This window comes from Parus major, chromosome 6, assembly GCF_001522545.3.
Source record: "Parus major isolate Abel chromosome 6, Parus_major1.1, whole genome shotgun sequence".
NCBI lineage: Eukaryota > Metazoa > Chordata > Aves > Passeriformes > Paridae > Parus > Parus major.
Window position 1 is genome coordinate 15,367,848 of NC_031775.1, and position 24,720 is coordinate 15,392,567.

General features: G+C 41.7%; 1 protein-coding gene across 1 annotated transcript; it reads right to left on the reverse strand.

Moving 5' to 3' along the window:
- Positions 1–12,856: 12,856 nt before the first annotated feature.
- On the reverse strand, positions 12,857–13,511 carry FGFBP3 (fibroblast growth factor binding protein 3). The gene has a single exon (XM_015632459.3). The coding sequence runs from the start codon at positions 13,509–13,511 to the stop codon at positions 13,014–13,016; it is 498 nt and encodes a 165-aa protein (XP_015487945.2). The 3' UTR covers positions 12,857–13,013.
- Positions 13,512–24,720: the final 11,209 nt, after the last annotated feature.

Sequence of the window (24,720 nt, forward strand, 5' to 3'; positions counted from 1 at the left end):
TTTGTGCATTTAAAACATGTTTATGTGGTCCAAAACTAAGAAAGAAAACTTGCTTACATTGGCTTTGTAAAATGGAAAAGTAACCTCAAGAGTCTTACCTTTCAGATAACTGCATGGCTGTGATACATACATGAGCAACAACAGAAGGAACTGGTTAGATCACTGGTAGTATTGCAATAAGTAATTTTATTTCAGTAGGACCATTTATATGGTGGTAGGTTTCCAAAACCAGATTTATAGAAGACTTATATAGACATGAGCACTAGAGGGCAGGAAAGCAAATGTTTTCTAAGATAGTAATGAAAATATTTAAAGGGTCTTGGGAACGTAACTGATAAAATTACTCCTGAAAATTTCACCTATCTAGGTTGTAAAAAACTAACTTTCCATTCTGCATTACATTTGTTTTTGTTCAATTAAATAATTAGTATAAAAAGAAGTGATGCAACTAAACAAATTGAAATATTAGGATTAAAAAATTTACTCGTTAGACTTTAGTTTTTAGAAATCAAAAAAACCAATTCAGCCATACTCTCTTATAGAATTGAAAAAGTTGATGATCCAGAGGTATGTTGGCATTCCTTCTGAGTGCAAATGACTGTGTATAAAGGAGTTGCCACTCTCCTTTCTACCCTGAACTTGCTCATTAGCCATGTGTGTATCTGTGAGTACACACACACTTGCTCACGCTCTGGGGAAAAAAAATAAATAAATACAAGAAGTTTTAAATGTCTTTTCCTGCAAAACTTCGTTGTCAGTGAGAGTGCTGCAGCCTAGGAGCCATGACCCCTTCTTCAGCCCATCTCCTGAACTTGATGTAATAAAATAATAAAATGGATTTTTTTTCCATTGGAAACAGCCCCATGGATGGCTTTCCTTCTGACTTCCAGTTTAAAAAAAATGACATAGAGACTTGGTTACTGTTGGGCTGAAACAACCAAGGCTGCTCTCTTGCCTTCAGTGACCTGGCAGTGAGTGTGACTGAGCCCTGCCCCTCTGTGGTTCTTGGAGCCGTGCTGAAGTAGCAGTAGGAGGTGGAGGTGGTGCCGTCAAGGGAAGTGCTACAGTGGAGGGCACAAGGGGAGGTATGTCCCTCCTCTTGCCCCTGTGCAGCAAGCATAAGCTGTGGTGCTTCTGAGGGTATTAAGGGGTTTCTTCCCTCTCCCTGTGGCTCACTAGATCAGGAAAAGCTACAGGGAGCCAGAACAGAACATAGAAGAAAAAGCATGTAGATGACTGGTTTGAAGATAACAAGTTCTGCCCTAAAAGGGACAAGGTTGGCAACTGAGAGAAGACAGGAGGGAGAGAATAGAAGAAATAATAATCTGCAAAAAAGGCAAATTCTACTGAATTTGAAATGCACTGAAAAGGCATGGTAGTAATAATAAATACAATTGTTAGGAATGGCCAAAGTAATCATAGTACATCAGCTTTTTATGCTTGACATAAATTTATGCTTGACATAAAAAAGTAAACAAAAACTGATGTGTAGACATTATAGGAATTTCAAAAGGGCTCCTCTTGAGAAGAACACACATATTTTAGAAGGGTAAAGTTGCAGCCAATTCAAAACATTAATGTTAGACCTGAGGAAAAAGTGTGTGCAAGAAAAGAAATAGGATTTAAATACCAAAGGCAAATGCCCTGCACAATAGATCTTCAAAACTTTGGTTTTGAAGCATTAATTTTCAGAGACAAGCTGAAAACCCCCAGCAGACAGCATAAGAGCAAAGTATGTCACATTAAATTATCCACATGGTTCTGTATACTGGTAGGATGTATATGGGGAGGTGGGGATTTTAATGCAGCCAGAAAATTTGAAATGGAGGTGAGATCCATCTCTCCATCTGCAATCTTGATAAAACTGGTTCATTTATAAGTGTGTTTCAGCTGGGGTCTTCCTGGGGGGCTCCTGGCATGTGCAGTGACACAGCCAGGGGAACACTCCCTTGCAGAGTTTTTAAGCTAGGACCTTCAGCAGTTTTCAAAAGACCACAGCAGAAGTATTTGCAAACCTTAACATTTAAAACAAATATGAATTGTTTAAGGAGCAGAAGAACATACACCAGTGCCTAAGAATGTGCAATTGAGGCCTTTTATGGTTGGAAAAGCAGCTTCATGTCAGCTGCTTGTACTGTGTGCAGATCTGGGGTGGTACATGTGGGGAAGGATTAATATTGAATAGTGTAGCTAATAGAAGTAGCCTGAGAAATGGACTGGGAGGTAGTTGCTTTTTTCAGGGCCAGAGGGGTCTGGTTTTGTGTTGTCCAGTTGCTCTTAAAGGTAACCTTTGCCAGCAATGCATTTGGAAGCTTATTTCACAAGAAATTTATTCAATTTTGTGGGGCTGTGGACATCATAGATCAATAGAAGTGTACAGAAATAGAATTTCTTGCTAGCCTGATAAAGAAGCTGGTAAGTAAATTAAGCAGGTAAATAAATTAAGCAAATAGGTTGGACTCAGTCTTGGAGGTCTTTTCCAATCATACTGATTCTGTGAAAGGAAAAAACAGACTTTGTTGCAAAAATGAGTAACACTAAATCAGTTAGTCTATATAATATATATGACCCACTAAGAAGTATATTGTATCTAATAGCTTTCTATTTTTAAATAGGAGGTGACAGCAGTTACATTAAGTATTGTTTTAATTAATGATGGAGTGAGCTACTAAGCAGTCCAGAAGTATCATCTTTAAATAAGTAAACCTGTATGTGATGACCAATGTCTGATAGTAGTTCCCTATTTAAAAGTATTTGACTGAACCATTGTAAACGTGAAATTAATTAGATTTGAAATTAAAAAGGTTTACTTTGAATAGTAAGTATTCATTATATATAGAGCTCTATATATAGAGCACTTGTTTTCATCAGTCTAATGCCGTATTTAGGGAAAAAACCTACTTAGCAGGTGGATGCTAAAATTTAAAGATTAATAAATAATTGAAAAATACACAAGTGCAATTTTACAGACAACATAGTTCCAGTAATAACATGAGGCCCCCGAAGTACATTGTGTCAAAGGTATTATTTAATACAAAGATTCTAAACCAAATAATCAGACAGTTAAATAAATCTGACTTCAGACTAAATGGACTAAATGTTAGAGCTTATTTCAAAAGACTAGGAATGTGAAAATGCACTAGAAACTAAAAAATGATAGGTTTTAAGAAAATGTTCTCCTGTTGGGAGTAAATCTCTGAATGGAGAACTATTTAGCACATTACTATAGAGATGGATTTCTGAAGGTGCAGAACAGACCTTGAGAAAAAAGTGAAGTTTAAATAAAAGTGGGGAGCAGGGGTGTGGGTGTAATTGACTGAGCATCTCAGAGTGGTGGCAACTACATTAACAGAGAAAATCAGGTCAGTGGTACACCACAAGGTCTGAAGTAGTCCACACTGAGTTAGAGTGAAAGGCACCAAATGTATTGATAAGGAGGAAAAATTAGGGAAACATGCTGGTCTTAAATGTGCCAGATTGCTGAATTTCTGAAATAAAAAATTACAGTGAACCTTCTATCCAACATCCTATGTATATACACAATGTAAGCATTTTGAGTAGCTTTAAAAGCCTCTTGGCATTTGTATAATTAAACTCAAAATGATACAGAGAGGCAGAATGATGAGCTAGCTCATTTCAATTCTCAATAGTAGCACAGAGCAGATAAATCCTGGGGGGAATGCTAATGGGAATCACCCATTATGGATAGGATTGGACAAATGTAGAAACCTGATTTTTATGTAATTGTGTATTAGACTGTATTCCAAAGCACTTCTGAAATTAAAAGTGTTAATAGCACCTCCTGCTATTAAAAGTGTTTGTAGTCAATTATAAATTTGGAAACACTAATAAAAAGAGCATATATTTATAAAATACAGAAAGAAATAATAGTGATTTCAGACCTGAAATCCAAACCTGAGTTTTGGATAGTTTTATTTACATAAGTACCATGTGTCTGCTGTAGGGACACAGTCCAGCAAAAATACTGAAATCACGACAGTACTTTGCAAGAGATATGAGAACCTTTGACATATGGCAAATTTTAAAAGCCAAGGACTCAGTCAAAATAGTCCATAAACTCTTGGGTTTAGGTATGCCTCCTCTATGTCTTCTGAGACTTCTCTCCCCTTTCTCAGAAATACTAGCTTTTCAGTAAAGCAGTTGAACAAAATGTATCAGTTAAATATTTCATATATCAAGTTTCAGTTGTGTTTAGTTTTGTGTAAAGAAGAAAAAATAATGGGGTGACTTTGTACAATTAAATATTTAGTTACAATGTTATTGTGTAATAGGGTACATTGTTATGTATTAGAGATGTTTCGTTGCAATATCAATAAATAACATATTTTCCTTTAAAAAAAACAAACTACAAAATAGTGGTTAATATGTCTCTTTCATTGGGCTGAATTTACAGTACATATTTAGTGGAGTTTGAGGTTCAGCATCTTTAACCTACTAAAAATACTGTTAAAATATGGGTTTGAACTCACTGACCTACTAGTTTTAGCATAATGAATTATATCTGTAAAAACATATTTGCCTCACAATTCTGTTAGTCTCAAGAAAATTAATCAGAACTATATTTATACCATAATTTAGCAATACAGTGTTCTACGGTTATTGAGTGAAATAGTTACCATCTCATAGTCAGACACAATGCATTCTCCCCTGTCATATCTTATTCTAACACCAAAATGCAACCAGGATTTCCCAAGCAAATCCATTGTTTCCTTTAGTTTTAAAATTGACTTTATTCAGGTTTTTCCTTTGTTGCAGCATTTTGTCTCTTTAGACCCATCAGAATTATTGAAGTGTGATGGCCTTTTGCACCTTCTCCCTTATTGCAGAGAGCAGGGATGTGCCAGCATTAAGCACCTCAGCCTCTCAGTTCAGAGCCTGCCCCTCTGTCTGATCTGAAGAAGCAGGAGAAATCTGTTCTGTGGGGCTTTATGATCTAAAATGATGTGGGTGGCTTATGACAGGAATGCACACATCCTAAGTGAACAGCAGTTTCCATGGAGATGTCTGTACCTGTAATAGCAGACAGTCACGTGTCATTTTTATTGCTGGAAATTCCTGTTTCTCTACAGCATTCTTTATAATTTTGTCTCGTTTCTTTTTTCAGCCCAACTGTAATAAAGTGATTTGACTTGGAGTTCTGTGATAGTCACGATATCCACTGAGAAGCTGAAAGACATTTCAGTTCAGAAAAGTGAGGTTCATCCACCTTGCTCCCAGGTAACTTCAAACAAAATATCTGCTTGGTGCTTTCAATATGCACCTTTTAAAAGCAAATTATCATAGAATCCTGGAATGGTCTAGGTACGAAAGGACCCTTGAAACTCATCTAGTCCAAACCTCTTTAAAGAGCAGTGACATCTTCAACTACATCAGCTTGCTTGGAGCCCTGTCCAGCTTGAATGTTTCCAGGGATGGGTGGTCTGAGAAATCTGTGTCGCCATTTTACCACCCTCATTGTAAAAATTGGATTAATTCTGGCTGGTATTAGAGAAGCTGTGTTGCAACTGGTAATTCCGAGGCTTGTATTTGAGAAGGATAAAATGTGTGTATTGTTCTAGAGGTATCTTATTTACAGACCTTTACTTGCTTTGGAATAGAATATTTCTAGGTGTTAAATCTTAGCAGTAAGATCACATCATAATAAAGCTGTTTGCTCTTTTAAGTAGTGTGAAGTAAATGAGGAGTATCTGCCTGAGAGAAAAGGAACTATGTTCAGCTTGTATTTATAGTTTAGGATTCAAAAACTTACATCATACATACATCACTAACTGTTAAGAACAAGGTAGACTAATCTGCTTTCTGCTGCTGAAAATTGCATGTGAAATCTGTAGCTCCGCGTGGAAAGCAGGACAACCAAGACCACCAGTTCTGCCAATCAGTCATTCACATTTCCCACTGTTTTCCTCTATTGTAGCAAAATGTGAGAAGCTGCCCTCAGGCCACACAAACAATGCTCTTTATTGGTCTTTACTGAGGCATGATCGGGCATGTATGCAGGGACTGCCAGCCTCAAAGAAGTGCTACTGGATGACATCTGGCAGCCTGGCTTTGCTACAGATAGATTTATGAGCTGTGAAAGATGGCCAAATTAACATCTTCTGCATTCTGATAGGATTAGGGTTCCTGGGACATGCAGCCATTTGCATATTGCCCTGACTTACCACATCAGTATTGTGTCCATGGCTCATTTTAATAGATTGGGAGGCACAGGGGGATTTCTCTCTTTACATACTACACTTTTCCAGTCAGTCTTGGCATGGCTGCATTGGTTTAACAGAGCTAACAGAAATCATGCTTCTTGTTCTGACTTCTTCCTGCTACAACCTTAATGCAACTTAAGAGCAGCAACAGCTGTAAAAGCCATTTTGCTCAAGGAAGGATGCTCTTCACTGGGGTGAGCTCACACAGACACACACATGAAGTTGAATGATAATGCATTTCTACGAGTGTCCACAAAAGTTGTCCCTAGGAATTAAAGAGAGAAGATCTGACAAATGCTACTTTTCTACAGCCTCAAGCAATTATTGAAGCTCTTGGAAAGGTTAATTTACCAATAGAAATGTAGCTGAAAACTGTTAGCCTTAAATCTCTGTCCTTTCACCCCCTCGCCACACAAGACTTAGACAACGTATTTATTTTTATTTTATATTTATTTATAAATGGGGATTATCCAGTGTTGGTAAAAATATAGTTTGTGCTGGTCACTAGACTGGAGATGGCTTCAGTTTGCTGTGTGTGTTGAGTGACAATGGCCACACAGCCCTCACAATGCTCCCCAGCCTTGGGGTGCCTGTGTGGGATAACTGAGTCAACAACACAAGCCTGTGCTGGACAGGATTCTTAAGGTGCCTAGAAAAGAGAGGGTATCCAACAAACCACTGCTTTAAATTTACAAAGAACATTTATATGTACTTATTCCTTACCTAGACTGTAATAATAAAAAAATAAATGAGCTATCATTTTTCAGGAAATTGACTTTTCCAGCCTTATCTTCCGAGTTACCCATGCCAACTTTTTACTCTCACTTTCACTGATTTAAAATTAGCTGGTACTTCCTCTCAAGTGCAAATGACTTCTACTGCAACTGATGTGTGATGAAAATATTTTCATTAACCTCATTCAGGGGTTAGCTCCAAATTTCCCACAAGAAGTCTACTCCACACTGGCACCTTAGTTGGAATAATTTGAAAGGAGCTTTTGAGAGTCCCAGCAAACCAGGTTGTGGGCAGAGGAACCACAGAGGTGGAAACATAGATGAGCATCAGAGTGATCTCTTGGGGCAGCAAAGAGCGTGAAGAAGGCAATGAAACATCTGCACAACCATTGCAGGTGAGGAGGACCTATGTCAAAGGCAGACCAAGCTGTGACTGGTGTTATCATTAGGCATTTACGCCTTATTTTGTGATGTTTTTTCATTACTAAGCCATGTTTACCACATGGGCACATTAAAAGGAAGAAGTCAACCAATGCCAGGTGATCTGGGCTCTCCCCACCAGGTGCTGGCAGAAAGGGCCCGATGGCTCCGCTTGGTTTTCCCCATAGGTGCCCCCTGCTCATGGCTGACCCCCACCCCAGGGCTACTTCATCTCCCAGAAATGAAAACAGAAGCTTTATCTCCTGTGAGTCTATAATAACTTCCTTCTTAAACCAAACTACTTTTTGTTTTCTGCTGCTGTTTTCCTACACGACCATGGCGTTCCCGGCTCAGAGATGCCCACTGTGAGAAGCTGTCCCGTCCCAGCTGCCATTTGCCGTGGCCTGATGGAGCTCTGGAGAGCCCCCGGAGCCATTGAGATGCTGTCGGTGTGTCCGTGTGTGGCGGGGCGGGGGCTGCAGGCGTTCATTGGCCCCGTGCTGGGTGGGATGACATCAGGCCCCGCTTTCCATAGGGCCTCCAGCTTGCCCCGACGTCTGCTGAGGGCTGCGAGAGAATAGAGCCGAGGGGAGAAAACCATCACACTACACCCTCTCGGCTCCAATGGGAAGGCAGGCAGCTTCAGCCAGGGATAAAAGAACTTAAAAAAAAAGAAACTGTAGTCTCGGAGCTGCTATTAACGGGAGATGAATTGCAAGAGAGCATTTCATGCCAAAGGACTTCAGAGAGCAGCATCCCCAAGAGCCATTAGCTCTCAGCGAGAGTCGTGCTGAAGCCCTTTGCTGTCAGGACAGAAGCATGCATATAAATTTTATACCATTTGTCTTTGAGCAGAAACAAAAGATCAGCTCTAAATCCTCAACATCTTGTCTCGACTAACACGAAATAATACTGTCTTGTGTGGCTGTCTCGTTACTCTTTTCCCATCAAAAGAATATCGGTGATAAATTTATTCGTAATTTTGGAAGGTTTTGCTCTTAAAATTAAAAAAGAAGCAGCAAACACATGGATTTAAGGCTATATTTATTCCTGTTACTGCAAATTATGCTGCTGCTGAGGATGGTGACTTTGGGAAGTGCACAGTATTTTTTAAATTGAAAAGAAACAGCTTTAAAAGGTTAGCCACTACACTTTCTTCTCCTGCTTTTCACCAAACAAACTCTAAGGATGATACATTTCATTTATTTTCATGCTACAACAGCAGTCTGAAAAAAAAATAATTTACTGTAGGATTTTTTTTGTTGTTTTTCAACCAAGAATTCAAGCCCTATAGACATTTTGGGACCTAAGACTTTAATTTACTCATGAGAGAATATCTGCTGGGTCCAGTAGTCAGATTAAATGTGGGATCTGTAAATAATCTGGAGAATAAAATACCTTAAAACATTTTTTAATAAATTAAGAATGTCTGCTGAAGACATTTTTTAATAAATTAAGACTGTCTGCTGAAGCAGGTATTACATACAATTTTGTATTTTAGGATTTGGATCTCTATAATTGGACCAGATTTTTTCCTGTGGATTTCTTTTGTTAAATAGATATCTTAGTATGTTGTGGATGTGTAATAAGAAGTTAGATCTGTGTTTTACCATGATACTTCCATCAAACATTTTCTCATTTTATACCAATCTAAACAGAAAATAATGTCATGTTAGAGCCCTAAAATTAGCTACAACTTAGTCCTGAGCAGTCTAATTTTACATGGAGCAATTATTCCTAGGTTTCCTTTACGAGATTAAGACGAAAGTTTCTCGAGCTCATCCAGCAGTGTGTGTAAAAGGTGTGAGTGAGCTGCACCCCAGCAGAGCCCTTGTTAAACAAAAACCTGTCCAGGGTGCAAGCACCAGCAGCGGGGACAGAGCTCTGCAATGTGTCTATAAAGAGATACTGCTTGTTTGTGTGTTTGTTTGTGTCAGTGAAGCAGCTGCTGTGTCCCAGGGCTGCTGAGGCCAGCAGCCCCGTGCTGGTCCCGGCCGGCCGGGGCTGGGAGAGCCGGGGTGGCGGCGCTGCCCGGGGGGATCTCCCCTGGAAGGGCCGGAGCCGAGTTCCAGCAGAGCCCGGGGCTATTCAGCCATCAGGGTTCGGGCTGCGCCTGCCGCCCCTCCAAGAAACGTGCATCATTTACCTGCTGGGGGCTTGAAATAAATCGGGATAAGTACCTGCTTTCTGAGAGGCAGAGCAGCCCGTCCATGCTTCACGAGGCACAGACCGGATGAAGCTAAACCCTAAAATTATTTCTAAAGCTGTAGATATTTTATTCATACTTAATAGATCCCTTCTACACAGGGAAGGAGTGTGAGGGCTGGGAGAGTTAATCTAAACTCTGTAATACTGTACGGTTAAAAGTCTCTTTCATGTAGCTGTGTTCATGAACTGAGTTTGGAATTCTTAAAAATCCAGATTATCACAGAGGAGGGGATTTGCTGTTTGGCAAATTGACAAAGCCTGCCATTCACTCACCTCGTGTGCTGCTTGGCTTTACAGTAAGTCTTAGGGCTCACAGCACAAGGGAGGCCTGAAATATGCCAGGGCCAATTAAACAGAGATTCCCAAAGATTTCAGGTTCTGTTATTCAACGAGCTCCAGCTTGAGTAGTTGTTTTTTTAATTTTCCATGTTTTTAAATTTTCTTTCTGTCCCTCCTCCTTATTCTTATTTGTTAATAGTCTGATGGCTTTTAAATTGCACCACAAACCTCCAAAACCATTGCATCCCTTTGCAGGCTCCCCCAGCCAAGGCTGGTCATAAACTCAAGTAGGAAACATCAGTGTCAAAATTACATGTGGAAACATTAATATGCAAATACAGGCAAGTACAGCTGGTAGAGCTGAGGGCTGAACTAAGACTGCCTGAACAGATTTCACTTGTTTAACCTCTGAATTCAGAGGAATGATGAGACGGGAAAATCAGCATTTTCCAGAAGGAAGTGCCTAGCACAGAACCCAGGAAAGAGTAATTTCTGTTGTGGACTGGGACAAAAGACTGAACTGCTCAAAGTCTGAGGTCTGCAACTCCAGACCCATTGTAGGAGAAGCTTTGCTCAGACAGTAATGAAAAAGTTATTCCATTCCATTTATTAATTTTTTATATTACTTTACAGGAAAGGATTGCTACACACAGCAAGACAGCTTAATGCCTTCTTTAACCTTGCAAATTAGAGTAACATCTTTGAATTGTTCCTTCAAAATCAGAAGGTAGTGAGGGATGAGTGCTATTTAATAGGATCAAGGGCTTTCTATGTATGAAAAGAGTAATTAAAGCCAGATACACTAATTGCATGCCCAGATCAGCATCACTGATTTTTCTCCAAAGGAAAATCAAGAAATGCTATTGCCAGTTTTCGAGATTCTGTTGGAACCTCCAGATACCAAGATTAGCTCAGCAGCAAGAGGAAAGAAAACAATACTGTGTGCAATATGGCACAAAGATGATTTATTTTTTCCTTGTTTTTTTTTGCCTCTGAAAACTTCCTGAGTTAGAGCTCCCAGAATTCAATTCCAGAAGCTAAAATGTCAATCATTCAGTTTTGTTTTAAGATAGCTTATGCTTTTCCTTGAAAAACACACCAAGTGTCCTGATATGTCAACTGGCAGCACCCTTGTGATGACAACCCAAGCAAGTGGGAAAAGTTAATTATGCCCAGTACCAGCTTCCTCTGGAAGGGAAGAGTTTATCAGGCCAGTGGGATAAACAGTCAGGGTTTGGGCCTTGCAGGGTGGCCATGCTGGCTCTTCTTGCTGAGGACAGTAAGGAGGTGCTGAGGAGGGAAGGATGGATGACAGGAGCCAGCCAAGCCAGGAACCAGAGCAGTGATGAAGGGCTGCCACAGCTGCAGTGGGAGAGCAGAGCTAAAGGGTGGCTGCAGAGTGGGTGCATGGGCAGATCTGGGGGGCTGAACTAAATCCAGGGGTGGGCAGTGTAACAAGTACATCTTATGGAGCTGCCACAGGACTAAAGGGAATAATTTCTGTTGGAAGTTAAGATCTTGGCTACAAAGTGTTTCTGGTTTGGCTGCCTTAGCTGCTGGTGGCAGCTGTTATCCAATCATGGGAGAGGATGAAAATGTTGAGATAGGAAGCAAAAAGCCATGGTCTTCCTCCTTAAAAACAAATCTGAGGATCTCACTGTGGTTTTCCAGCCTTTGGGATCTGGAGATCAGCTCTTCAGTAGAAAAATTGAGTGTTTACTATTCAGCACTAGTACACTTTGGTGTTATTAACCACAGTAAATGCAATTAATACAGTCTCTTGGGTTGTTGTATTTTATTAGTTAGTGGTGCTAAAAGGAAGGCTTTGAGCTGTTTTGGAGAATCAGGGAAATATTGTGGTTAAACATAGAGAAAGGGATCCTCTTCTTTCTTCTCCTTCTCGGGTAAACAATGAATTTGTTCAGAGTTCCTAGCAGGGTTTTTAAATGCAGAGTGATGTGGGTAATCAGCTTGGTTGCCATGGTGTTCCACCTTTGCATCTGATGGTGAGAAATACAAGCTCTAGCAGCCCTGCACAAAGCTGCTGTTCCAGGGCCATGGACGTAAAACAAAGCTGAGCATTTTTGCAAGGTACTGTGCAACGCTCTGGCCAGCAGCCTGCTCTGTGGCTGCTTGGGTGACAGGCACATGAAGGAAAAGTGAGCAGTCATTAAAAAAAATAGTCATCCAAGTCACATTCAGTGATGATGAAGCTTTTGCATTGTGCTGCTGAGCATTATCCAGATATTTGCTGGAAAGGAAATTATCTTGGCACTAAGAGCTGCATGCAACAGTCCAGATCCTGGTGAGAGCCACTGGACAGATCCTGATGACTTCTTAGTGGCCTTTTCACAGCCGTCCTTAAAACTGTACAGAGTCTGCAGCTGCTCCTGGTCATAGGCAGGTGTCTAGGGCTATATAGGACCCCAGACAACTGAGGAAAACTTTAGCTTTCTTTACTGAAATGTGCCCCATTTTGTGTGTATAAAGTATCCCTCAAACCTCTCCTTCCCCCCTGGTAAAACAATTTGCCTGCTTCAACACTGTGCCATTAGCTGGCTGAAATATCATCCATCTTCTAAATCCAGCTTGTGTATCTAGATGCTTCTGAGTTTCTCACCAGCCTTGTTCAAGCTCTTGTTTGGAGATAGTTGACCAGCTGTCCTGTGGGAATCAGGACAGGACTGGTTCACATAGCTCGTGAAATCTCTGTCACCAAGGAAAGTTTTTCTAGGACTTAATGTTCAGTGAGGTCTCTGTCGTTTCTCATTCTGGTATAAATGTATGGTTATATACTTGGGTGATTTCAGTGTAACTTTAAACTTTAGTCTCATAGAAATTTATTTTGGGGAGGCAACGGCTGTCTCTTCATATTTATGTCGCTTAATGTACTTGAATGCAGCTGTGGTGCGGTGTTCTCACCCGGGTTAGTCGCACACTCTAACAGTGCTGCAGGTGTTACAGGGCTTTGACGAGACAAAGAATTACGCGAGCTTCTTGTCACAAAATAGTTACCGCTTTATTGGGGACTAAAAGAGGAGAGCGGACAGAGTCGGGGGACATTGGCGGCGCTGGCTGAGGCCAGGCGAGGCCGGGAACGTCGGGGTGCGGGGGCCGGGCGGCCGCGCTCCTTCCCGCGGGCCGGAGCGGCTCAGCCCTCCCAGAAGCCGACGAAGAAGCTGCACAGCGAGTGCCAGCGCTCGGCGCAGTAGGTCTGAGCCGGGTCCTCGGTGGGCTCCGGGCCGGGGGCCGGCGTGGCCGGGCCGGGGTGGGGCAGCAGGCGCAGCTGCGCCTCGGGCGGGGCTCGGCCGGGGCCGCAGAGGCGGGCGCTGAGCGGCGCTCCCGGGGCGCACGGGTGGTGCCGCCGCCGCAGCCGGGACAGGATCTGCCGCCAGTACTGGCGGCTGCGGGCGCCGAAGGCCGGGCAGCGCCGGGGCTCCCCGCGGTAGGCGCAGCTCCGCGCCGGCCCGCCGCCCGCAGCCCGGCAGCTCAGCCGCAGCTCGCTGGCCCCGGCCGCCGAGCGCAGTTCCCAGCGGCACCGGTGCTGCTCCGGCGTGGAGAACCGCCCCGCCCGCGCCTCCTCCCGGTCCGCGCCGCCGGCGGCGGCCCCCAGGGCGGCCAGGGCCAGCAGCGCCAGGGGCAGCCTCATCCTCGGCGTGCCTCAGCGACGGGGCGTCCCGGCGCGGCCGCCGCGCTCCCGCCGCATCCTTCGCGTCCTGCGGACACACGGAGCGTGGCTGGCCGTGCCCCGGCGGGAGCGCAGCCCCCGGCATCGCGCCAGCCCCAGCCGGGAGCCGAGCGGGCTGATCCCGCCGGGCTCGTAACCCCCGGGGCTTTTAGTTCGAGTCCGTCCGTCCTTCAGCTCCGTCCCGGGACCACCGCGGCCAGGAAGCCGTAACCGGACAGCAGCAGCCGGAGCCCGCGCTCGCCGGCTGCGGCATCACAGCTGCGAGCGGCATCAGACCCGGCTAGGGGCAACCCCCTCCTTTCCCCCGCACCCGGTTTTCCCCAGGCACCCCGGTGTTTTCCGCCCTGTCCCGAGGCACTCACGGAACGCTGTGCGGTGCGTGGCGGTGCGGAGACGGGCGCGCTCCCCGGCTGCCCGCGGCGGGCCCGACACGGGGTTATCAATGCTCGGGGGCTGCCCCCGGCGATGCCCCTCCCCGGCCGCCCGCGGGGGGACAGCGCGGGGACACGCCGGGAGCCCGACGGCACCGACTCGCAGGAAATCGCCCGGCACACCCGCGCTTTGTTGGAGGAAGCCGCACCCCGGTACCACGGAGCCATCCCGGTACCACGGAGCCATCCCGCAACCCCGGCCCCCATCCGGGCTGGGCTGCGGCAGCTCGGCTGTGCGGGGATCCTCGGGGGCCCGGGGACAATGGGTGTGCGCCTCCTGCACGGAAATAAATTAATTTATTTTCCTTTGCAATTGATGGAGTTAAAAGAGATTCTCGTTTCGGAAGCAGACTATCAGTGTGGATTATTTAGGATGATATTTTCTTTTTTTAAATGTGGTAAAAATCTTCTCTATAGGGTGTGTTTAAAAAAATGCCAGAAGTTTCAAGAGAGCGTAGACATAACCTTTGTTACTGCATGTTTGGGGATGGGATATCAGACACCAGTTTCAGAAATCTCTTTTCAGAACTAGGATCTCTAAACACACGTGTATTTCTGTTTCATGAGTGGTGATGTACTTTGCACATCGGTTTCAAACACCTTGCTGTTCTGACCCTGTCACTCAACAATGACAGGCCTCCAAGTTTCTAGCAACTCCCTGCTGCCTTCACAGTATTGCATGAACAGATCAAGAACAGCCCTGCCCAGAAGGACTTGTGAGTGCTGATGGATGAGAGGCTGGATATGACCCAGCAATATGCACTGACAGCCCAGGATGTCAAATGTGTCCTGGGCTGCATCCAAACCAGCCTGGCCAGCAGGGTAAGGGAGGGGATTCTGCCCCTCTGCTCTGCTTGACCCCAGCTGGAACCCTGCATCCATCTCTGGGGTCCCAGCACAGGACAGAAATGGACCTGTTGGAGTGGGTCATTAAAATAGTTGGAGGGCTGGAAGACTTCTCCCGTGACAAAAAGATGGGGACAAACTTTTAGCAGGGCCTGCTGTGATAGAACAAGGGATAATTAGTTTAAACTAAAAGAGAGCAGATTTAGATAGATATAAAAAAGCAATTTTTTACAGTAAGTGTAGGGAGGCACTGGAGCAGGTTTCCCTGGGAGTCTGTAGATGCCCCATCCCTCAAAAGATTTGAGACCAGGCTGGCCAGGGCTCTGAGCAATCTGATCTGGTTGAAGATGTCCCAGCTCATTGAAGGGGGGTGAACTAGGAGACCTTTAAAAGTCTCTCACAGCCAAAACCATTCTATGATATGACTCAATGGATGAGAGCAGTTGATATTGACACATTGATCTTTCTGTGCTATAAGTCCTAAAAATGAAAGACTCCTGCAGAGTCTGAGAGAATGATTGCTGGGGAAGAGGTGGGATTCAGAGTCCTTTCTCTAATTCAGAGGTGGGGGAACATTTTCAGTTAGCTCTCCCACTTCCTAATTGTGTGGCATAGTTGGTTGTTTGGAGTGGGAGAGAAACAGCAGAGGAGAGAGGACCATGAGAAGGAAATAAAATATCTTAGACAACAAACCATAGGAGAGGGTTTACAACCAAGAATCTCAAGAGGAAGCTGCCTGGAGCTACAGACTTAAGTACCTCTGAAGGATAAGGATGATCTGACTGTTAGCTGTGTGGCTCCTTTCTCAGCATGCCACATTGTGTATTTAATTTTCCTGGGTGCTTAGGACCCCCCATGGGCTGTAGGAGGAGCCTTGGCATCTGACTGAGTGCTGTGGGTACCGTGAGGCATCATAAAAGACTGCATTGTGACTTTTAAAATCTTCTATGGCTCCAGTGAGCACAAGGCACATCATGTGCCTTAGCTTATTATTGCACCAAACGTTGGAGTTGCTTTCAAATTAAGTTCTGACCACCTGTAATTGTTATATATTATTACACTGAGATCTCTGTCCATTTTTCACATTCTTGCTGCCATTTATGCAGTGTGAAATGGAGTTGTTTAATATGTTTGAAATAATTTTTATAGTAGATTATCCTAAGTGTATCAGCTTTGGAGGAAAATATTACTATGTGTTTTAATGAGAACATTGCTGTTATATTTTTTGGACAATTTACTTTAAGTCTCATACAAGTCATTAAACTTCAGGAACTGAGGAAAGAAAATAAATCAGAATGAGAATTCTCTAGCCTACCGATACAATAACTAATCTTCCTTAATATTCTTTGCCATGTTCTCCTACTCCTGGTACCTATATTTTCACACACATTTCCCTCCAAGATTGTGACTTCTCTTTTGCAATAAAGCAGCTGTTAATCTTTGTTGCTCATTGTTTTAGTATGAATTTTCCTGCACAAGCTACAATTTTCTGTCTTGGATTTGAGTGGGTTACAGTGTGGTGAAGATCTTTCTTACATTATTAAAATCACTTCATCCTTTTGTTCTGTGTTTGCAGTTTAAATCTAGTTAGTCTGTGTTACTGTTGTAGCTGAGTTTTGACTGCTCTTTCCTTACTGTCCCCTATGTTAGAATAACCTTTATAGCCCCAGAAGTAGCTGGTTTATGGAGTTATGTTTGAAAACATGATTAGTGTGCACTGTGGCAGATACTTCTCTTGCCTCTGCAGAGAGCCTGAAACAAATCCCTGGGGAGTTAATGGGCCTGTCCATCTGAGCAAATGAAATAAAGAGTGTGCTTTTCCATGTGAGTTCTGCAATGAGACTAAGCTGGGAGGAGTTACAGATGTACCATGTTGGATGTAATCTGGACTTCAGATTCTAAACCAAGGTTAATATGAACTCTCACAGGAACAGCCTGAAGTGTGGGACTCAGTTCTGTGGAGACAAGTGCAAGATTCTGGTCTGAAACACCTGCACAAAGCCAAGATGATGGATGCTGATGGAGTAATATGTCTGCAGGAAAGCATAAAAGGCTACAGGAGCCACAAGCTGAATGTGAGACAACAGCTGTCATACAATTGCAAGAAAGACAAATGGATAAATAAAGATATCAGCCATATCACACAGGAAGTAAGGCATGGGCTGAAGCCAGGCTTTGAGTGGGGCATTGTATCCACTCTAAGCATTACTCTACAAAAAAAATAAAGGTCAACTGAACTGAGTCTGTAAAAGAGCAATGAGAGTATCACAGACCTAGAAAACTTGATTTATGATGAGGTGATTTAAACAAGGGGCTTGTTAACCTAACAAAGAAAATAACTGAGAAGGCAAATGGTAAAAATTGAATCACTGATTAAAGCTATCTCCTTATGCATCTTCTTATTTTAGAAGCTCAGATTATAGCCTTAATCACACTTTTCATTGGTCAATGAATAAATTATCCTGTTAGGTTTTAACTCTGAACTGAAAAAACCTATATTCTGTTTATAGGCCAGTTTGTGGGCTTTGAAGATACTGCACAGGCAACTGTGTTAGGGCTTTAACTTCAGGGTTTTGAGCATTAAAAATTCAGTTGAATTAACTATTTGCATTTTATAAAAACTCCAGTGACTATGAAGAATAATATCCATTTCTTTTATTTGAGCCTCTAGGATTGCAACAACAACTGTAAATGATTGTGAAAGAGTTTTGCTTTACAAGTAGAAACTAGTCCCAGTTTCCAGCCCTGTCATTAAAAGTTCCTTTTCAGAGAAGTGGGTGGTATTAACAATGTTTATGATTCATAAACTGAAATTGATTAAAATACACAAGACCATATCTGTGTTTAACCTTCTTGTCTGAGCTATCAGTCTTCCAATTTCTTGGTACTGGCTCAAGAGAATAACATCATATTTAATGTGTCTACAGGGAGATAGAGTGACCTTCTCAATTACCTTCTAGATCCTGTTTAAGCACTTATCTGCAGTCAGACTGATGCCTTTGTCCAGGTGTTTGACCTGTTTGTGTGTTGTTTCTTTCTTTCCCTGACAATCAAGTGCCACTTCACTGAAGAAATTGCAGTTGAAGAAGTTCAGCCCAACCTTTTGTTTAGGAGGTAGCTTTTTGCAAGATGATAGAAAAGTTAAACAAACTGCATAGGATTGATCAAGAGATTTATAAATAAATTTCTTATGATGCAGAATTGGTTTGAAATTGTCCATATACCCATCCTCAGTCAACAGATTGTGCTGCTGCCGAATGCTCTCTTGGAAGCCAGGACACTGCAGTTCTTCAGAGTCATCCCAGAATACATTTTCTCCTCAGTTCATTTGCTTTAAGAGAAAATGTTCTGCATATGATTCCACCATCTTTTCCATCTTGCATTCCCTGCAGGCTTTTCCACGAGCTGGTCTGAGTCATTTGCCTTGTGCTCCCCAAGGCTTTGTTTCCACCCAGGTCAGGAAATCTTGGAGAATTGAGTTTTTGGTAGTGGTTCCTTTGCTCCACAGGAACTGCTTTGTTCCTCACACCATGTATGTACTCCTTTCTTTAGCTGGCTTGTATATTCTCAGCTCAGATTGTGTTTCTGATTAGAGATGCATAACTACATGCTATTTTTTTAAAGCATGTTATTTTTCATATTTAAGAGGCCACCTCTTAAATGTTGTCTTCTGCAATCTGCTTTCCACTGTGAGGATGCTGCTTTATCAGCCATGTAAAAGTTGCCATGCTTATTCTTCACCTTCATAAACAAACTTAGAAAGCTTTTTCCTTTCTGCTTCTCAAATGTTTGTCAAAGAGTCAGTGTTGTCTCCATTAGCAGAGAGCCCACATGACCACAATTTCCTACCTTCCTTCTTCACTGTGCAATGAATGGACTGACCTGAGTGTTGACAATGCCCCTTGTTGAGCTGGGTATGGGAGCTGCAAGAACACCCCTACAGCTCCAGGCTTTTCTATCAGCTGATCAAAACTAAGTCTTGTGAAAGGCTGAACTTCAGCTTTGTCTTTTCCATTCTTTAAGGTAATTCAAAATAATAGTGAAGAAAATCACAGGAGGAATTTATTTCATCTAGTCCTACACAGATGACTCCATTAGAATGCCAAAAAGACTATTTCCTTTCGTAGAACTTATGGCTGGTCATCCTATGGTCAGTTTGAAGAAGTGGGAAATGCATTACTCTTTGTTGCAGCAGCATGCATACAGACCTACATGTAACTGAAACCCTATGCTAGTATGGCAGAAGGAAAATGAGCTCCCTTTTGAATTGCTCTTGTCCCCTTATTCTATGCACAGACAGAAAGATTGGAGGAATCCATTTAATCTGAACATTTATAGAAATATAAAGTGTTATAATTAGCTCAACAAATGCATCTTGACGCTATTTCTTGGCTGCAGTGTGGTGGAGGTGACCAACACGCCAGGAAAGGCTTATTTCATAATTTAGGTGACAAGAAGAGCTAAAGAGCAGAAGGGTGTGGGGAGCTAAAGTGGTGCAGGAGATGAGCTATTAAAATGTTATCAGAGAATGCTTGTATCAGATGGTGTGAGAGCACACTGTTACTGCAGAAGCAGCAGGCACAGCTGAGGAGAGCAGACGGCTGGGGATGGAGAACCTGGCACCAAGCATGAACTGAGCCCCCCACCCACCACACAGGGGAGGAAATGTTGTAAAATCACTGAGGTAACTCACAGGGGTGGGACTGCTTCTTTTTTTTCTTCTTATCGTGAAATGCAAGGAAACTTCACATTCTGAAAATGTAAGTTCTGAGGGTTTCATTAAGAAAATGTAAATATAGAGCTTTTTAACGAGGAAACAAAGCATAATTGACAACCAAACTGTAAACAGAAGACTGTGTTCTTTTAAATGTCTTATGAATTGAGTAAAAAGGCTGTATGTTGGAATACAAGTTAAAAAAAAATTCTAGAGCAAAAGGTCTGAACTACCACATTCTAGTTAAAATTCCAGAAAACCTAAATGGCAAATTTATAAAACTTATAACAATAAACTGTTCTGGTATGTTTAATTTTATTTCATAAAAAATAATAGAAATAGTCCATTTCTTGTAATTGATAAAAAGGCAATATGCAGAGTGCTTTCTGTGTATCTCCACGTAAAACACCTCTCCTGAAACTGGAGGAGGTTCAGACATTTAGCTAGCCCAGACAGTCAGTTTATTTGGACTGAATTCTTTTGTCACTTGCTGAAGGCTGGAGATTGGTTTTCCATGGTGGGAGCTGATAGTAAACTATTACAGCAAAAAGTAAATGTCAAAAGGGATAATTGTGAAAGATGTCATTTACCTGGATGTTTTTCTAAGGGATCTCCATTTTTTATGGATTATGTTTATTTTTAGATTGTGGTTTTATCTAAAGTTCCAAAATAGTGGGGAGAATGCTGGTGTATTATGATTAATATTATTATAAATGAAGTTGGCCCTGTCTTATAAATTATAGTGATTTTTATGGGGCAGAAATACACAGGTTATACAAGCTCTTGTATACTCTGTCAGCATACAAGTGGTGGCTCTTGTATTACAAAATTCAAGTAAGCTTGATGTTGTGTTTCTTAAGTAGAACTATATTCTGCATAAATATCAAATAAATAAAAAAACATACACCATAACAAAGAAGCATCAAAGAAAAACAACTGAAAAAAGAACTAAAAATGTAATATTACTTAAGGCAGTTGACTATCTTGCTCTATTGTGTTTGCCTTGTCACTACAAAGGCCACTGAGTTTCCACATCCAACACAGTCAGATTTGTGTCTTGTGTTAGGCAGTTAAAGCTGCTTTCTCCTTTCTGCAGCCTGGTCTCTCTGGGCCTAAAAGGCTCAATTAGAAATGGCAAATAGTTTTTCTATGCCCTGGCTGATTAGAAGAGCGTAATGATGAGACCTTTAGAATTACTGGGTCAGGCAGAAACAGAATTGTAGCAAATAGCAGCGTCTGGCAGGGAAGGAGCTGCTCGGAAGATGCACGGTAGCAGGCACTACAGGGCAGTGGGATTGCACGCAGGCAGACTGAAAGGTGGGGAAAATCTGTTTTGTGGTACAAGATTGGATGATTTTAGATGCTCAGCCCAAGGGCTATCACAATCCCTGTGACACCTTCTGCTCAACACATCCCCAGTTCTCCCCAGTTAACCCCTTGGGGGTGCTGCAGTTCTTTGTGTTTTCTGTGGTAACCTTTCTCACCAGGCTGATGTTATAATGTTTGTCGTGGAGCAACATGCCATGCAGGGCTTTTCTCCTTTTTTACCACATGTGATACCCTTGCCAAGGGTGATGGGTATTCTGCCTCTAAAATCCTACAGTGTAAGTCAGCATATAATTCTAAAAAAATCCTGTTTCATTGGAAACATTCTTATGGCTGAGGCTCAGAGAAAGCAATGAGCATTTCTTGGAAGGAAATTATGATTTTTCTAAGAAATGCAGAAACATTAGTGTCAATAATCGATGGCATTAAATTATGTGAAAATTTTCCCCTGTACTACTATTCTATATCCAAGGTTATTATTTTTATTTTTTTCCTCCATCTTTGGTCAGTGTGTTTCCCAGGAATGACTCTCATGATTGGGAACAGGAATGTTGTAGCAACACTTAAAGAAAAAATATATATTTGGAAGCATATAACTTGAGGCATTGTCTGAGCTCAGTTTGTGCCACTCCAATATTACACATTTCAGCTTTATAAAGTAATGCATACTGAACCACAGTTGCAGCTCAACAAAGCATTAACAATTCAAATTTTGTGCCTGTCTAGCTTGCCTGTCACTGAAAATTAGGCTTAAATTCACAAAGGGGGATATTCAGAAGCAAAATAAAATGCTGCTTTTTTAGAAGAAAAAATAAAATGTATTACATATTCAGATGAGCAACAGTTGTGCATTATCTGGAACCACCAGAAGTGATGGTAGTAGTGAGTGCAGTGACCTGTGTGGCAAATAAAATCAGTTTGGACTGTCAGATATCAGATCAGCACAAAAGGCATTCTGTTTTATTTCTATTCCCCTGTCCCTGAACTCACCCCATGTGTGAGGAGGTGATGCCTCTAAGGATCATCATAGTAGCACACTTCAAGGAAACAACTTCCACTACAAACATCATTCAAACTACTTTGTACCTTTTCAGTAGCACAACCTGTTGGCAATAAAGTGAAAATCTAACTCCTTTTTGAAAGAAGCCTGCAGTGAACTGCTGGGTCCCCAAAGCCCTCTTGTTCCCAGTAATAGCTGCTCTATGTTACCTGTGATGTAACAGGTGTTTGGGGGTTTTAAACTCTTTTAAACCCTTGAAGAGCTTAAAAACTGTAGGCTGGTAGCACACTAAGTATCAATCTTGTGAAACTAATTCATAGCTTGGATGCATGGTACTACAGGATAAACATTCTTAAGAGTGGAAATTAGGGTTATTAATCACCACTATCTGTTCATTTATTGTCACAACATGGTTTGGAAGTACTGATATTCTGCTATAATCCAAAATATAAGAGGCAATGTCTAATTACCAGTTTCATCTCTTGAAACTCAGCTCTTCTATGTATTTCTCTCCTTCCATTAGCAAATATGCATCAAGGACATTTGTCATGAAGTTATCTCTGATGATTATGTTAATAACTTGGGCTTTAGTAAATATTCTATACTCAGTGTTGTTTTATGCATTCTTTTATTTAAAATCTCTACCTAGTTAGGCTGTTACCAACAGCAAAAAAATTGCAATTAATTTGTTTGAGCACTGGATCTTGTTATTCCCATTATTCCCTTACTATCCCGCATCACTGGCTTTTTTCCCCATCAGCTAGTCAGTCTAGCCAGTTTTTCCTCTTACCCTGAAGAAAGCTGAATCACTTGGTTCAGTAAATTGCTCTAGACATGTTTGACTCTTTGGCCTAGATTTCCCCTGACTGTAATAAATGCTCAGAGAACTTGCTCACATGTTTCATGCAAAAGTCATCTCAAGATGTGAGCCCATGAAATTGTGTATATAGACTCCATTCAGCCAGTTCAGAATTAAATATGAAAAGAGTAAAATGAAGTGATGTGCTCTCACTGAGGGTCAGAGTAAAGATGAATTTAATTAATTAAAAATATATTAAAATATTTAACTGCAGAAAACTCTATGAAAATTTTCTTTAACAAAAAAAAGAGAACCTAGCAACACTTTCTGCAAATTTTACAAATGTCTTTTCACTACCTAAAGTAAACTGAAACTGTCTCAAGATGAAATTCTCCTCTTGTTGATGAAGATAAACCTACATTTTCCCTAGCATCTTCATTCATTTTGTACTATGCACATGTGAAAAATCTTGGCTACAGGTCCTAACATCATTCATTGCTGTCAGTAGTTCCCCTGATTAGCAGTTTTCCTATCATTTAGCTACCTAACTTAAGGAAAATGTGAAATTCATTCCTAAGCCCTATTTTTTCTAAAATGTCTTCAATGATTAGCACAAGTAGGGGCTGGGAAGGAATAAAAAGGTCAGATCAGGACTACAGTAAGTTTTCTCAAGCCAAATATGCAAAAAAACCCAAACAAAATTGTGTTTAACATCTTTGTGCCTTTCTTTGGTGCAAATACAAATGGTTCTTAAGAGAGCTAGAAATCTGAGGAGAGCTGGTGCCCAGGAGGTTCATCCTACTGTGTCTCTTTACAGAGAGAAGGGCAAGAGGTTTCAGGAAAGCGAGTCAAACTATTTTTCAGCGAGATAAAGTTATATGGTGGGAGTGTGTAACCATGGTGATGAAACCACTTAGGTACACCAGAGTCCAGGGAGGTGGGACTGATAACAGCTCATACCCAGAAAGCCACTTCAGCCTCCATAAAAACAGTTTATGAAGAATAAAGACTTTTCCACAAAACAATTTTTGCAGATATTCAAGTGATTGAAGCATGCTTAACATGTTGTGTGTAGGTGCCTCATCTGAAATCCAGCTCAAGAGGCATGATTTTGGCAAAAGCAGAGCAGCAACAGATGACTCTGACAACTGAGTTGTGTAACAGGTTTCTCTTTCTGCAGCCTGGGTCAGCTGTTTCTCACTGAAAGTTTAACTGAAATGTTAAGGCATCTGGCACTAACCAGAGGGATAAGAAAAAAAATGGAAGTGTGATATATACAATTGAGGTGTGATCTTCTTTTCCTTACATTGATATTTCCACTGGATCCTTCATTTGCCCATAACCTCAGCTACTTGAGCTTTTCTATGACCACAAGAATTTTGTATTTACCTTAAGTATATAATAAAGAAATAAGACCTGCATCTGGTTGAGAACTTTATAGACTGACAGAAAGAAAGAGAGCAGGAATTATTTGAACAGAAGAGGCATTTGCTATACGTTATAAACCCCACCACTCGTTCTTTGCTGCACTGAACTGTGTTTTGATTCAGACATTTAGGCACTGGCTAGTAAGAGTGTTTCGATAAAGTATCTGTGACTTGCACTGTTTTGACACCAGGGCTATTTAGAAGCTGTTTTTAGGTCACTGTGATGTTAATGGTATTGTAAATGTGGTACTCTGATGTGGTATTATTATGGAAATGAACTGCTTTTAGTCAGTGAAATACCTCACATATACTGTGGTGAATCCATATGGAGATAATGTGGATTTGGTGACCTGAGTTATAAAAACTGCGTTTGAGGAGTAGCCACACATCTTCCTAAAAACATAACTTTACTGTTTGTGATTTATTTTGCCCTGCCAAGCCAAGTTGTGACGCAGAAACAGATAACAAAGCCCTGCCAAGTTTTTGCTTTGAAAGATACTTCTTTTGAGTGGCTGCAATAGTGTAAATAGGAAATAATTTTGCTTTATTTCTGCTGAAGTAAACATTGCCTTATTGTAATAATTTTAATATCTCTTACCATACTTGAATTTAACACTATCAATCTTG

Coding starts and splice junctions, on each gene's coding strand:
- FGFBP3 (XM_015632459.3), bottom strand. CDS start 13,511: ATGAGGCTGCCCCTGGCGCTGCTGGCCCTGGCCGCCCTGGGGGCCGCC.